The sequence below is a fragment of the Rattus rattus genome, chromosome 4 (assembly GCF_011064425.1).
Source record: "Rattus rattus isolate New Zealand chromosome 4, Rrattus_CSIRO_v1, whole genome shotgun sequence".
NCBI classification, from domain to species: Eukaryota; Metazoa; Chordata; class Mammalia; order Rodentia; family Muridae; genus Rattus; species Rattus rattus.
This window is the reverse complement of record NC_046157.1, coordinates 139,235,653-139,252,615: the sequence shown is the minus strand read 5'-3', so window position 1 is coordinate 139,252,615 and position 16,963 is coordinate 139,235,653. Positions and strand designations below refer to the sequence as shown.

The 16,963-nt window shown below is 39.5% G+C and overlaps 1 protein-coding gene across 1 annotated transcript in view; it reads right to left on the bottom strand.

Moving 5' to 3' along the window:
• Window positions 1–16,963, bottom strand: part of Pth2r (parathyroid hormone 2 receptor) — a 98,214-nt gene that overhangs the window by 44,546 nt on the left and 36,705 nt on the right. Inside the window, exons 5-8 of the mRNA XM_032901262.1 lie at window positions 14,003–14,100; window positions 8,211–8,400; window positions 6,898–7,051; window positions 3,111–3,171 (exon numbers count right to left, since the gene is read on the bottom strand). Coding sequence (XP_032757153.1) covers window positions 3,111–3,171; window positions 6,898–7,051; window positions 8,211–8,400; window positions 14,003–14,100 — 503 coding nt within the window. The remainder of the gene's footprint in view (window positions 1–3,110; window positions 3,172–6,897; window positions 7,052–8,210; window positions 8,401–14,002; window positions 14,101–16,963) is intronic.

The window sequence follows — 16,963 nt, the reverse complement described above, 5'->3', positions numbered from 1 at the left end:
TCTTAGCATTTAGTCACAGAAGCAAGAAACAGAACAAAAACACTAACTCACTTAACTCACAAAAAATGATGTAATTTATATGCTGCTGTGCAATTATTTTCCTTTTGAAAATGCATATGAAAGTGCGTAAGTAGGTTTCTATATTGGTATCAGTCACATGTATTCTGTTACAAGACTGTAACTTGCAGACCAACAAAACTCCCACATCAAACTAATTCTGGCCCCGCCCAGCTGAAGTCTGTTCAGCCAGTGAACTTGGAAGCTTACTAGCATGGAAATCAAGACACAGAATTGTTATGCTGAACATCGAATTGAACATTTACAGAACTGTATACAGGTGTCTCTCTTTCAGATTACTCAATACACAAGAAAGATAAAAGACTGTTAGCTGAGCTGCCCAGATCATGGCTGCACTACCCTCAGAAGCTTTCATCAGTGACAAAAGTCTTGCTCTACCAGCTACAAAGCTGGGATTCCATACATTTTCATTCCAGTTTTGAGCATTTGATAATATCCTCACAATCTTTTTTTCTCTGCCTCGATGACATTTTACCACCGTGTCTCCTAACATATGAGATTCAATCACACAATTCTAGTTCTAAAAAAATTACTATATTTGAAAGTAGGTCAAAATTGGCTGTCTCTAAACACATCAAAAATTTGACTTCTACAGGTTAGGGTATCAAAGTTTCAAATTTTCTTTTTGACACAATAGGAGAGGCAAGTGAGATTTCAGACATTTTCAAGAAAATGCTATAACTATTTTAAATTAATTCTTCAATGCCCCACATCATACACGGCTGAGGACTAAGTTCTGTTCAGATGTTTTTAAATAGAGTTTAACACTCTAGGAAATAAAGTTCTGAATGCTGTAGTATCAGGCTCAAAGGTTTGACAAGACAGTGGGAATTTCTACACCAACACTGAAACCTGTATCATCCTACCATAAATAACTAGTGAGTGAATCTTTCTTCCTCTGCCTCTGTCTCTCTCTCCCTCTCCCCTTGCCCCTCCCTTTCCCTCTCCACCATATTAAGTAAAAATAGAGAAGAGAAGAAAGACAAGGCCCTGGAAATTATGCAAATGCTAAAATGTTTTGTTGTGGCCTGACCCCCACCCCAGAATAGCTGTACCCATTTTGTTCCATGCCTGCCAGTCACTGACACACGGAAAAATGATGTGACTCAGAACAAATTCATGCTGATCACATATCCTGTTATATTCTCTTCTGTACATCCGGAGCTTTGTTCCTCTTAAGGAATCCCACAAAGCTTTATGTAGGACCCATCAAGTTAAAAGTCACTGTGAACTGTTATGGCTTGAGTCAGAGCTGACCACCAGGCGTTCAGAACCTCCTACACCTCTCTACAAGCTCATTGTGGCTTTGGTGGCCGACACTGAAGAATGCTACTAATAAGCCAAAAGTTATGATTATAATACTCACGCTCTGTTATCTCAGTGTTCGAAAATTCCCCTGTTCACCACCCATCCACCACCCCGCGCTCGGTACCAATCAGATAAAGGTTAGCTGACCACCCGCGCTCGGACCAATCAGATAAAGGTTAGCTGACAGTACTTTGTCTAGTAAGCCAAAATGTAGTACTGCTTCCCCTCCTTGCCTTTGGAACTTTTGATCTTGATTTTTTCCTATAAAAAGCCTGTTCCGAGAGCAGACTGGTGCCACAATTAGGTTATTCCATTTTTGTAGTCCCAATTGATATTAGGATGTGAACTGAATAAACCACATGTCTAGGTCCCAGTTCATCAATGAGGAAAAACCAAAGCAGGAATCCAACCAGCCTGTCGCATCACATCCGTAGTCAGAGAGCAACAAATGGACCCATGCTGCCCGCTTGTGTGCTAGATACTCAGCTAGACTTCTTCTATTGGATATAGTTCAGGACCCCTGCCTAAGGAATTGAGCTGCCCACAGTCATCAGAGTCTTCCTTCATCAATTAAGGTAGTCTCCTGTAGACATGCTCCTGGGCCAACCTAATTTAAGCTGTTGTACCTGGAAGTGTTTATGAACCCCAAAAGACACACCACGGTCTTTATTTACAAACTTGAGTTTGGGCTGCATTGCCTCTGACTCAGTAGGACAGGAGAGTGTAGCCCCGAGTCCTCATCAGGACAAAATGTTGTAGAACATGGTGAGCAAGCGAAGGGGTTTCAGCCTGGCAAGCATCTAGTTGTATGACTACTGTAATCCAACAGGTGGGTGCTCTGAAGCAGAACCGTGAATGGTATGGTACATATCTGAAACAATCAAAGTAATCTTTGACTGCTGCTAAGAAGTAGCTAGGGAGTAACTCTGGCCACAGAGTCCTTCCTGGTGCTTGAGTATAGCCTGAGGTCAGCTACAGGTCAAGTTTCTCTTTAAGATGGAGGCTGATCCCAAGAAGTAGATTTGGCCTCTCAAAACAATTCCTCAGTGAGAACTCTCTTCACTGAAAGTTAGAGCAAGTAGGTGTTTAAAAGTAACCATCTCAAGTATCTGGTGGAGTGTTGCTGGCTTTGGAAGTAAATAGAACCAAGCACTGGTTTTGCAATTTTATCACTTAGCATAACTTCCCCTAGTCTGGTAGGTAACACTTGATGGAATTTAAGGCAAGAAGAGACGTTTTTGTATTTCCAGTAATGTTCCAAGTACCTTTTGAAAATTTGTCTGGTGTGCTTATTTCCAAATAAACAAGATGCAGAGAAATATCAAGAGCTCCAGCTCAGGGTTCAAGGTGTACTTTACAGCCAGGCTGGGTTCAAGCCTCAGCAACACACACATAAACATACAAAAATGCAAACTCAGAAGTTGAGTGTGGAATGTTAGGAAAGATGGGCATAGTCATGTTTGGGTCATCACAGTTTTTAAATCAATTACATAAAGCATGAATTTCAGCAACTTAATCCAGTCTGTGAGCCTTTCTGTCCTCTAACCTAGGAGCCAAACTGCTTCCAGTTTCCGGGCAATGCGTGAGCTTCTCCCACTGCATACAGGCAACTTCGCCTGACTCCCTCAAAGGATCACAGCATCAGCACGAGCAGCCACGTGAAAGCCGGAGTCCACAGAAACCGAGTCCTCAAAAAGCCCCACCCCATTTTGATTTCCACTAACCTGGTATCCGCCAGAGTGGCTCGCGCTACTGCCCAGGCCACAACAAATACCGCTGGAAATCCTGAAAACAGAAAAAGATTTGGAGCCCATATTTACTTTCAGATCAAAGATTGTTTTGTTTGCTTGTTGTTTTTTTTCTCATGTGACAGTAATATTAGCAGTTAATAAATAGATACATGACAAATACTGTTTTCAATAAGAAACATGCTCTTAATGCCCCCTTGTTCATTAGAGGAATGAGTGGCAGCCTAAAGGGCAAATTGCTCCCGGAAGTCTGAGGGTGATGACGTTTTGTTAAGTTTCCCTGGCAGGGATGGAGGAGGAAACCACACTCCAAGGACACTGAAATTCACAGAGCCATAACCATGCAGAGGATAGTCCACTCTGACTAGCCACAAGCAGGCCTGCTTTCAAGGAACACGTCAACAAGGACAGAGAAAAGATAGGAGAAGCTGTAGTCTTAAAATCATTACACTGTTCAATCAGTACATTTAGAATGTTTCCACTTTCTTAAAGCAGAAGAAGCTACCAAAAGGTTCTGACATCAGGAACTTCAGAAAGTTTGTCCTTTCTTGTCTCCAAATAAGTACCAACTCCAAACAGAAACATCTGTCCACACTCAAGAGACTGAACTGACGACTCAGTGAGACGGGTATCCTTGGCTTCCTTTCTCAGCATCTGCTTGCTCTTACGTGACATACTTTCCAACACCCTGTCACTGGCCATGAAGCCTGCACCCGAAGCAGGCGCTCCCAGATCTCCAGAATTGTTTGCTTGCTTCCATCTATCTTTATCCAGCTTTGGCTGCTGGACACAGAATGGACATAGGGATGTTCGCAGATACTTCCATATTTAATTTACCACCAAATGAACACTTGAAAACTACTTGCTAGACTGAGGTCACATTGTACACAGGTAACACATTATGTACAGGTGGTGAAGTATTTATACATGCTGATGATTTTCAAAAGGAACACGGGATGTGCATATGTTCTACAATGAAAGGATGGCAACATGTCCACAAGCATATCGAATAACTAGAATAAGTACTTTATATACTAATAAACAGACATTGGTACCCCTTTTGACAGTTGAAAATTAAGTATATAAAAGCTAAGTATCCTATTCATAATGGTGAAAACTAAGAATGAAACCCATTAAATTTAAAATTAATATATAGAAAGATACATAGATGAAAGAATGAATGGAAAGAAGAATAAAGTATCATTTGTGGGGAAAATGAAGCAAGGACAGAGAGAAGTAAGGATTGTGGGGTTAAAAGAGAAAAGGGGTCATTATTTATGTTTACTCCTCTCTGCGTTGTTTATAAAGATTTGTCTTTAACTGTGTAAACATGTGTATGTAAAGGCGTGAGCCATGCGTGTATGGGTACATGCAGAGGTCAGAGGCATTGGGTCCCTATAAGCTGGAGTCGCAGGCTGTTGTGAGCCACTTGGTATGGGTAATAGGAATTGAACTCAGGTCCTCTGGAAGAAGGATTTGAGCTCTTAACTGCTTGTCAGTCTCCAGGCCCCTTTCTACAACTTTGTAATCAAACGCAGTATAAAAGCAATCACTTTAACATTTATCTAATCCAATACTAGATTAAAAAGTAACACTCAGATAAGCCTTAGTTCCTCTTCAGATTAAAACTTTCCTTTGCCTCGTTTAAAATTAGTATTTTAAAACCTTAATGTAAATAGAGTAGCCCAATATCACTACAACATGAGTTCTGGGTTTCTGAGTACTTGCCTACCTGGAGAGAATCTAAAACTATGATTGGCCCAAACGAAAAATAAACAAAAAGCAGTCAAGTCCCCTTCTACAATAAAGCCAATATATCATGTCACTGAGAGGAGGTATGCAATTAGATTCTCTGTGAATTATTTCCATTACATGCAAAGCCACCATCATGTTTTCAAGCATTGAAGAATGGATTTGTAAAAATAAGATCATGAGGACACAATCTGTTAACCAACAAGATATGAACTTCTTAAGAGTTTAGCTTTAGGATCCAGGAATCAGTCTTAGATGGCTAACGCTATTCTTTCCATTAAATATGCCTAGAAAAATATTTCTCCACATGTGGGTGGCAACCCCTTTGGGGATCAAAAATCCTTTTCACAGGGGTCACATATCAGATGTCCTGAATACTTACATTATGAGTCATACCAGTAGCAAAATTAGAATTATGAAGTAGCAATGAAAATAATTTTATGGTTGGAGGTCATCACAACATAAGGAACTGTATTAAAGAGTCACAGCATTAGGAGGGTTGAGAACCACTGATCAAGAATATCTTTTAAGGACTGGCATTGTAAAGAGAGACAGAAGAGATACTAGCTACAGAATTTATAATTGTGTGGCATTGTGCAGATTAAATCAACCTAATGTTGGATAAAAGATGCTCATGTATTGGTGTCTGTGAGGACCCTATGTACTTTAGTGTACTTAAACCTCCCTCATGATATGGAGATCTCAAAAGACCTTGCTTATTTACTATGGCATCATCCCAATGAGAAAACCATTGTGAGAAAATTAAGAAAAGTTGTAATAGAAATTTAGATACCTACACTTGCATAAAAAGTAGAAGAGAAACAGGAAACCTTGATTCTTTTTCACTCCACCAAGGTTTGGCTGTGATGAATTCCCAAATTTAACTGAACAGAGGTGAACTGCCCTGAATGTTCCGAGCTCAGGTAAAGAGCTGGTGGGGAGTCCTGAACCTCTTTCTTATCGAGCCATAAGAAATTAGAGAAACATGAACTTCTAGTGCACGTGATCAACGTAGAAATTCAGAAAGTGAACAAGCAAGCTGGCTTCAGGAACTCACATATCTACAAACACCACCTCAAAATGACCACAGCTTTGCATTTTGTCACCCTAAAGACCTTCAGTGAGTTAACCAAACGTTTCCTTTCCAGTAATTCACATTTTCAGCTGCCATGACAATTTAAGGCAAAATGGGCAAAGGAGTGTTCCTGCTTCATTGGGAGGGGGAAAAAATTCTTCCAATTTAGACCTGAGACTAAATTATGCTCTTCTTCTCTGCTGAGCTCCTCATAATTCAGACACTAATGTAGCAGCTTAGGTTTGTCTGCAGTTGTTAAATCTCCGGGGTGCTTCTCTGAGCTTTCCTTACCCTAAAATTTTAACAAGTGCACAAAATCCTTTTCTCTGTCTCATGTTGAAGTCTTGCCTGGTCCAATAACTGCTTTGGTCCTGGTAAGTCACTTGGGAAATGTGAGCTGAGTATCATGTTTTAAATATACTCTACTGAAAGTAATTTGAATAATCACCATCCATGAATGGTAAGGCTCTATAATTAGTTTGTATCTTTCTGTGTTCAATGAAGTCAAAATATGCTTTTGTGACACTCTCATTATTTGACCTAGAAACACAAATCAGAGACACTGCTATAGTCTATAAATTCAAACTTCAAAACTGTTAGGAGGAAATCATTAACAGACCAGACCTGGCATAAGGCACGGGCCTGAATGGATTGAACGAGTACAGCTAACAAGTCTTTCCAGCTTCCTCCACAGCTAGAACTTGGCCTAGAAACACTAACCACAATTTAAGCTTGAAAAGTTTGTTACTACCAGGAGAATGATAGAATTGATGTTAAAAAGTGAATTTCATTAATGAACAATTAAATAAAAGAAAAGTAATAAGGTAAGATGAGTGGGATTCTTTAAAAGAAATAGCTGGGGGAGGGCTGGTGATGGACAGGGCATGATGTACTCAGTTCCATAACCAGTAAAAGGGAAGGGACACGAGTGCTTACCCCAGCCTATCAAGATGAAGCCCCACAGGTATTTGGTGTCAGAAAAGAAAGACACAAAGATTAAGTTATGCAGGTAGAGCCCTTCCACCAGGATCCAATAATAGTTTGTAGCCAAGAAATAAATAAACATCACGACAGCGATCTTGCACCCCACCTGTTGTGAATGAACCAGAAGTGCATTGAATTAGGACATTTTATTGTGCTGAATGCCACCCTGAGACCCCTAAAATAAATAGTTCTTCTGCTTACCTTCTGATAATTAAAAGCATCTTAATTCATGAGAACACTAAGAATGTTGGAAAGATCAGAATCAAGTTGTCTTAACATAGGACTTTGCAGACTACAGACTTGATTCTGCTTTTAAAATAGCATATTTTTCTTTTAGTGGCTACCAAATGTCATATTTTTTCTTCTTATAAAGATAACATAGTTATTTTTTTATCAGGAAAAAACAGAAGAATAAAAAATGAGGAAAAATATTAGTCTTAGTCATGTTTCTATGACAAATTTGTTTCATTCTGGGTTTCTCACGTGACTATCCTAGCAAAATAAATTGCACCAAGTACTAATACTGAAACCAGTAAATACTTCACATCTGAGGGTTGATATAAGGGCTGACACTTCTGCTGAGCTGAGGTGGGCTCAGTTAACCTTCACTAGACTCCCTCAGTTTGCTTCATCCAGTACCCTGACACTTGACTACACAACACTGGGAAAAACAGATCACAGGCTAGGCCTGTACCAAACAACAGGACACAAAGTCAAAAGGGAAACAGGGCTACAGATGGTCATTCCCTGGGATTGTGGAGAAAATCAACCTACTATAATTAAGTGCCTAATTCCCACCCCCAACACCCCCCCCATGATCAAATTTACTGAACTATTGTGTGACTCTAAGCTCTTAAGACTGGGATATTTAAGAGAAAAGTCACATGCCTTGGAGTTTTATGTTGTGTCAAGACTTCAAGAGTAGAATATGGGAACTGAATATGGTAGCCTTTTAAACCTCAGTCTTCTGTCTTTGCTAATGAGATTTTACTTTTGAAGGTAACCTTGACAGCTACCATGACCCTTCGTCAGATTCCATTACATACATGCATTTTGTAGAATTTTCTTTGACATATATATATATATATATTACATACACATATATGATATGTATATAAACTTACAATATATATGTAATATAGTCTATCTAATTAATTTAAAGAAGCAAAATAACACAAAACGACTTAATAAATCTTTGTTTGGTGGAGTATGATGTGAAACTTATTTATAAAAATTCTGTAGTGAGAGAAAACGGGAACACGTACATACTGAGATTTGTCCACAGATGGTCCTCCAATGAAGTTCTGAAGGTCACCCTGCATCACCAGAGACTGCAGTGCCTCTACTCCCAGGTGAGCCTGGGCTACTCTGTCCTTGACAAAGATGCTCATGGCTCTCAGCATGAAGGACACAAACAAATGCAAGTGGATGTAGTTCCTAGTGCAATGCAACCGCCTATGGGAGAAAACATTAATCACTTAGGTTGGAGAAAATTAGAACAGAAGAAGAAAATACCCACAATGAGCCCAAAGACACTCACGCGTGCATGAACACACACACACACACACCAACACACACACACACCCACACAGGGGAAAACATGGTAAACTCAAAAGTGAAAAATTATTATTAGGTTTCTAAGAAAATGGTTTGGATTGAGGCCTGACATCCCCACCCCCAAGAAGGTGGAGGAGGAGGGAGGAGGAGGAGGAGGAGGAGAAGGAGGAGGAGGAGGAGGAGGAGGAGAAGGAGGAGGAGGAGGAGGAGGAGGAGGAAGGAAGAAAAAAGAAGAAAAAAAAAAGGCTTGATTCTAAAATTAAAATGTAACTTTGTGAGTATTCATTTCAAATATATTCTGACCTACCAACATTGGAATCCAATTTTTGTTTTGCTAAATTATCAGCCTATGTTATATTATAGTATCAATACAGTCTTGGGAGTGCTCTCTCTCTTTCTCTCTCTCTCTCTCTCTCTCTCTCTCTCTCTCTCTCTCTCTGTGTGTGTGTGTGTGTGTGTGTGTGTGTGTGTGTGTGTGTGTGTGTGTGTTTTCATGCCACTCTTAGCTTGATTTCACCAGTGGATAACCAACTATTTCTTGTCTTAGACATAGTTGGATTATTCTTACCCTATCTGATCTCTGCTTACATCTTATACTTAGGTATCACTGAGGTCTCCGTAGGACACTTTTCTTCTCCCATTTCTATCCTCCCAAACTACTACACACTGGTTCACATTGTACAAATCACTGTGTGTTCCTTCAGGGCACTTAGAGTACAATCTACTACTTCTTTCCTCGATTCATGGACTCACAGCCTACTGTGCTAATGTAGACTCATAGCCAATTGTGTGGATGTAGACTCACAGCTGACTGTGTGTATGTAGTAGAACCATCCTATACATGCTGTTCTGTGGCACAGTTCAACTTTGTTGTTCAAAATTTTGTGTCAATTTAAAGCATATAGTATTTTGTTGGTCACAAATGTAATACAGTTTGCTGAGCAGATATCAAAAAATTTAGAACATACTTTAGAGGAAGCTGGACTCCCAGGTGCTCTGACACACCCAGGATCACAGGTGAGGCCAAAATATCTGTCCCAACACCCATCTTAACTAGGGCCCCCACAGGAACCAGAAAGCAGAAACGCCCACCCACCCAAAGGCAAACATTCCTTCTGGCTTGCACCTATGCATGAAGTGGACCCAGGGCTCTGGCTCCCTACCCACTCCTGCAACACCTAGAGAAAGCTTGACTCCCAGGAGCTCTGACACACCAGGATCTCAGAACAGCAAGAACAGCTAACACCAGAGATAATCAGATGGCGAGAGGCATCTCAATATCTGATGGTACCTCCCCCAAAATTGACCATATATTTGGACACAAAAGCCTCAACCAATACAAGAAGATTGAAATAATCTCATTCATCCTATCAGATCACCATGGAATAAGGCTGGTGGTCTTCAACAACACCATAAACAACAGAAAGCCCACATCTACATGGAAGCTGAACAACTATCTACTCAATGATAATTTGGTCAGGGAAGAAATAGAGAAAGTAATTAAAGGCTTTTTAGAAATTAATGACAATGAAGACACAACATACCCAAACTTATGGGACACAATAAAAGCAATTCTAACAGAAAAACTCATAACTCCAAGTGCTTCCATAATGAAATTGGAGATAGCATACACTGGCAGCTTGACAGCACATCTGAAAGCTCAGGAACAAAAAGAAACAAATATACCCAAGAGGAATAGATGGCAGGAAATAATAAAAAATCAACCAAGTAATAACAAGGAGAACTATACAAAAAAATCAACAAAACCAGTAGCTGGTTCTTTGAGAAAATTAACAAAATAGATAAACCATTAGCCAGGCTAACCAGGGGGCACAGAGACAGTATCCAAATTAACAAAATCAGAAATGAAAAGGAAGACATAATAACAGAAACTGAAGAAATTCGAAAATTATCAGATTCTACTAGAAAAGCCTATACTCAAAAGAACTGGAAAATCTGGATGAAATGGACAATTTTCTAGACAGATACCAGGTGCTAAAGTTAAATTAGGATCAGATAAACCATCTAAACAGTCCCGTAGGCCCTAAGGAAATAGAAGCAGGCATTAAAAGTCTCCCAACCAAAAAACTCCCCAAAGCCAGATGGTTTTAGTACAGACTTCTATCAGACCTTCAAAGAAGATCTAATACCAACACTTCTAAAACTATTTAATAAAATAGAAACAGAAGGAACACTACCCAATACATTCTATGAAGCCACAGTTACACTGATACCTCAACTACACAAGGGCCCAACAAAGAAAGAAAACTTCAGACCAATTTGCTTCATGAATATTGATGCAAAAATACTCAATGAAATTCTCGCAAAGAGGATCCAAGAACACATCAAAATGATCATCCATCATGATCAAGTAGGCTTAATCCCAGGGTTGCAGGGATGGTTCAATATACAAAAATCCATCAAACAAATCCACTATGTAAACAAACGCAAAGATAAAATCACATGATCATCTCATTAGATGCTGAAAAGGCCTTTGACAAAACACAAATCCGTTCATGCTAAAAGTATTGGAGAGATCAGGAATTCAAGGTCCGTATCTAAATATAATAAAAGAAATATACAGCAAGCCAATAGCCAACATCAAACTAAATGAAAAGAAACTTGAAACAATCTCACTAAAATCAGGGACTAGACAAGGCTGCCCACTCTTCCCTTATCAATTCAATATAGTACTTTAAGTTCTAGCTAGAGCATTTAGGCAACAAAAGATCAAAGGGATACAAACCGGAAAGGAGGAAGTCAAGATATCACTATTAGCAGATATGATAGTAAACTTAAGTGACCCCAAAAAATCCACAAAAGAACTTCTACAGCTGATAAACAACTTCAGCAAAGTAACTGGATACAAATTAACTCAAACAAATCAGTAGCTTTCCTCTACTCAAAGGACAAACTGGCTGAGAAAGAAACTAGGGAAATGACACCCTTCACAATAGTCACAAATAATATAAAATACCTAGGAGTGACTAACCAAGCAAGTGAAAGATCTGACTGACTAGCACTTCAAATCTCTGAAGAAAGAAACTGAAGACCCCAGAAGACAGAAAGACCTCCATGTTCATGGGTCAGCAGGATAAACATAATATAAATGGCCATCTTACCAAAAGCAATTTACAGATTCAACACAATCCCCATTAAAAGTCTAACCCAATTCTTCACAGAGATAGAAAGAGCAATTCTGAAATTTATCTGGAATAACAAAAATTCAAGATAGCAAAAAATTCTCAACAATAAAAGATCTTCTGGGGGAAATCACCCATATTCCCTGATATTCACAGCAGTCAGAATGGCTAAGATCAAAAACTCAGGTGACAGCAGATGCTGGTGAGGATGTGGGCAAAGAGGAACACTCCTCCATTGTTGGTGGGATTGCAAGCTGGTACAACCATTCTGGAAATCAGTCTGGAGGTTCCTCAGAAAACTGGATAGTACTACTTGAGGACCCAGCTATACCACTACTGGACATACAGCCAAAAGATACTCCAACATATAACAAGGACACATGCTCCATTATGTTCATAGCAACCTTATTTATAATAGCCAGGAGCTGGAAAGAACCCCCGATGTCCCTCATCAGAGGAATAGATACAGAAAATGTGGTACATTTACACAATGGATACTATTCAGCTATTAAAAACAAGGACTTCAAGAAATTCATAGGCAAATGGATGGAACTAGAAAATACCATCCTGAGTGAGGTAACACAATCACAAAAGAACACACATGGTATATGCTCACTGATAAGTGGATATTAGCTAAACAGAAGCTCTGAATACCCATGATACAACTCACAAACTATATGAAACCCAAGAAGAAAGAAGACCACACCAGAACACAGATGCTACAGTACTACTCAGAAGGGGAAAGAAAATAATCTTGGAAAGTAGAGAGAGGGGGGGATCTGGAAGGGAGAGAGGAGGCTAATGAAAATGGGGGGGCAGTACAGATAAGGGAGGAGATGGGGAAGAAGTACAAAGTGTCAGGATTTTGAAAGGAGGTATGGAGCAGTGAGGGAGGGGGACCTGGGGGCAGTCACAGAAAGTTCCAGATGCCACAGAACCAAGAGGACCCAACAGGGAGGACATTAGCCAAAATACCCTACAAAAGGGAAAGAGAGCCTGTAGAGACCATATCCAGTGGATAGGCATGGCCTCCATTTGAGGAATGAGGCCACCCACCCCAAAAATATTAATCCAGAATTCCTCCTGTCAAAAGGAAATGCAGGAATAAAAAGTGATGCAGAGACTGAAGGAAAGGCCATCCAGAGACTGCCCCATCTAGGGATCAATCCCATCTGTAGCCACAAACTCAGACACTATTGTTGATGCCAAGAAGCACTTGCTGACAGGAGCCTGATATAGCTATGTCCTGAGAGGTTCTGCCAGAGCCTGACCAATCAGATGAGGATCCTCATAGCCAAACATTGGACTGAGCACAGGGACCCCAATGGAGAAGTTAGGGCAAGGACTGAAGGAGAAACCTCATAGGAAGAACACAGTAGCAACCAAACAGAGCCCCCCCCCCAGAGCTCCCAGAGACTAAACCACCAACCAAAGAGTACACAATGGGGGTTTGGGGGCAACCCATGGCTCCAGCTGGATGTGTAGCAGAGGATTACTATATTGGCCATCACTGGGAAGGGAGCACCTCAGTCCTGTGGAGGCTCAATGACCTATGGTAGGGGAATGCTAGGGCACTGAGGTTGAAGTAGATGGAGGAGTACCCTCATAGAGGCAGGCTGGAGAGGGGAGGAGATTGGGGGATTGTGGAGAGGAAACTGGGATGGGGGATAACATTTGAAATTGAAATAAATAAAATAACCAATAAAAAATGAAAAAAAAAGAATTAGGCAGTAGTAGAGATCACTAAATAGACTTTCTTTTAAATTTCATAATTAGTAAATATAAATATATTCAAATTCTTTTTAAAAAGAACATACTTTCATACAGTTGAATCAAAATAATTTTGGAAAATGAGTTACTCCACCAAGAATGAATAATTATTGTAAAATTGCATGCAGTACCAACCACTTTGCAAACCAATAGATCGAGATAAAGATTTATTAGCACAAAGACTTCACACACTTAACGCTTTCAGCTTTTAGAAAACTGAGAATGAATTGTCAAAGACAATTAGCGATGGGTTTCTCTAAATTTCTTATACTAGCTAAAGAGTGAAGTTGTTCTTGGCGGGCTGCTTGCACGGCACTCATAAAGTCTGAGACTCAATCCCTAGGACCATATAAACCAGGTATAGTATGTAGATAGACTACAGTCCCCGTGGAGGCATGCAGGATTAGGATCAGATCATCACCAGTCATACACTGAAACTGAGGTCAGCCTGGGCTACATGAGACTCTAGCTCAAAAAACAAATTTCTATAGGAAAAGGTTAGAGACCACAGATTGTGTATGCTGGATGTGTTCTACAGATGGACATTAGAACACTCCTTCTGGAAGAAAGCAACTGCAACTACTTACCTGAAATAGCCAATGATGAGAATGGCTACTGCCAAGGAGCCGAAAGAGATGGAATAGCCAACAGTGTACAGGATGTAGAGGTTTTCAAAGAACTCTTGCTATAGGGGAAGAAGACAGTCAACATATGTAAAAGAAAAATGATTGAAAACAATTACATCCTATTTGGAATATTATGTCTGGTTCTCTCTAGCTTTTATGGGCTGTAATTTACATGCAAGAAAATGGACAAATCTAAGACAAGCTACTTGACATGTTTTGACACACCAAGTTCATTCAAACCCCTTGCTAGTGAAAAAGCCACCCACTGTCCACCCACACACAACCACAATTTCGATTTCTGTCACTAGAAATTAGCTTTCTCTCTTCATACACTTCATATTCTTCCAGAGTGTTCTTAGGCTTAAAAATTATAAAATGTATGCTCTGTTGTCAACAAAATGTGTTTCATAATCTTCGATACCGTTTTATGTTTTTTATATTTCATTTCCTTTTAATTTCTTTTATTTAAAAATGGTAGAATCAAGAAAATGGAAAATATAGTAAAAGGCAATTCATGTACTTTCCATCCATTATCCTTTAATGTTATATCTAACATAATTATACTAAGATACAAAACCAAAAATTCAACATAATTGCATTGTACCAAGTGATATCACAGGTAATGTTACCACATGTGGACACATTCTTACATTTTTTTCAACTTTTTTTTTGACTCTTTGTGAGCTTCAAATGCTGCACCTCAGTTCCACTCATCTCCATGTCCACTTGTACCTGCCCTCTGCCCTTGCAACTTCCCCCACAAAAGAAACTAAAAACACACAGACAAAAAATTAAAACAAAAGCTGTACTATGTCAAAATGTGTCCCACAGTATATCCTTCTGTCCACACATCTTCTCTTGAAAATGTTCATTTCAATGAATCATTGGTCTGGTTTGAGGCCTCTGGCTTCTGCCAACTCACCAATGTTCATGGAGAATCCTCCTGGTTATCCTGTTGTTGCCCAGTGTCATGGAGATCCTGAAACTTTAGATCAGCTGGACCTACTCTTTACATGTGAACACTTTTTAACTAACACTGAAATCAAGACACATCCATCAGTGAAAAGGACTTGCTCATATGTGGCCATGTCTAGCCTCCTCTTCTCCAGCATCCAAACACTGGGGAACTACAAATCTGTTTTCCAATTTTGTGTTCTATGGTATTGTGTAAGCCAACTGAGACTTTAAAAGACTAAATGCAGAGACCTTGAGGCATATTCAAGTTGTCATGTCTGTCACTAATTTGATTTTACTCACTTATTGCTGAGTAATATCCATGGGATGCTCATAACATATGTAAATTATTATACTCAGATTAGTTTCTTATCAATAGTATACAGTTGGATCATATTTTAAAGGATGAAATCAACTCAATAAAATTCTCGCAAACCGAACTCAAGAACACATCAAAAGATCATTCACACAATCAAGTAGGCTTCATCCCAGGGATGCAGGAATGGTTCAATATATGAAAATTCATCAAGGTAATCCATTCAAACAAACTCAAGCAAAACTCATACAAAAAAAATATGATCATCTCAGTAAATGCTGAAAAGGCTTTTAATAAAATACAACACTTCATATAATTGGTCACAAAAACAGGCCTCAACAGATACAAGAAGATAGAAAATATACCATGCATTATATCATATAATCATGGACTAAGGCTGTTCTTCAATAACAACAAAAAGTCTACATACACATAACTCTGAGTGAAAAAAAAAAAACCTGGAGAGAGCATGCACTAGCAGCTGCATAGCACATCTGAAAGCTCTAGAACAAAAAGAAGAAACTACATCCAAAATGAGTAGATAGTAGGAAATAATCAAATTCAGGGCTGAAATAAACCAAGTAAAAACAAAAAGAACTATAAAAAGAATTAATAAAACTAGGAGTTGGTTCTTTGAGAAAATCAGCAAGAGAGATAAACACTTAGCCAGGCTAACCAGGGAGCACACAGACATTATTCAATTTAATAAAATTAGGAATGAAAAGAGAGGCATAACAACAGAATCTGAAAAAATCCAAAAGATCATCAGATCCTACTAAAAAAACATATGCTCAACAAAACTGGAAAATATGGATGGAATGGACTATTTTCTAGGCAGTTACCAAAATTAAATCAGGATCAGATAAACCATCTAAACAGTCCCATAACCACTCGCTGAGGTTCCTCAGAAAATTGGACATTGAACTACCTGAGGACCCAGCTATACCACTCCTGGACATATACCCAAAAGATGCTCCAACATATAACAAGGACACATGCTCCACTATGTTCATAACAACCTTATTTATAATAGCCAGGAGCTGGAAAGAACCCCGATGTCCATCATCAGAGGAATGGACACAAAAAATGTGGTACACTTACACAATAGAGTACTACTCAGCTATTAAAAACAATAGCTTCATGAAATTCATAGGCAAATGGATAGAACTAGAAAATATCATCTTGAATCTGTAACCCAATTACAAAAGAACACATGTGGTATGCAGTCATTGATAAGTGGATATTTAGCTCAAAAGTTCAGATGACCCAAAATACAATTCACAGACCACATGAAGCTCAAGAGGAAGACCAAAGTGTGGATGCTTCAGCCCTTCTTAGAAGGAGTAACAAAACACTCACGGGAGGAACTACAGGGACAAAAAGTGGAGCAGGGACTGAGGAAAAGGCCATCCAGAGACTGTCCCACCTGGGGATCCATCCCATATACATACAGCCACCAAACCCAGACAATATTGCTGATGCCAAAAAGTGTTTGCTGACAGGAGCCTGATAGAGCTGTCTCCTGGGAGGCTCTGCAAAATCCTGGCGAATACACAGGTGGATGCTTGCAGCCAACCATTGAACTAAGAAAGGGGTCCTCAATGAAAGAGTTAGAGAAAGGACTGAAGGAGATGAACGGGTTTGTAATGCCA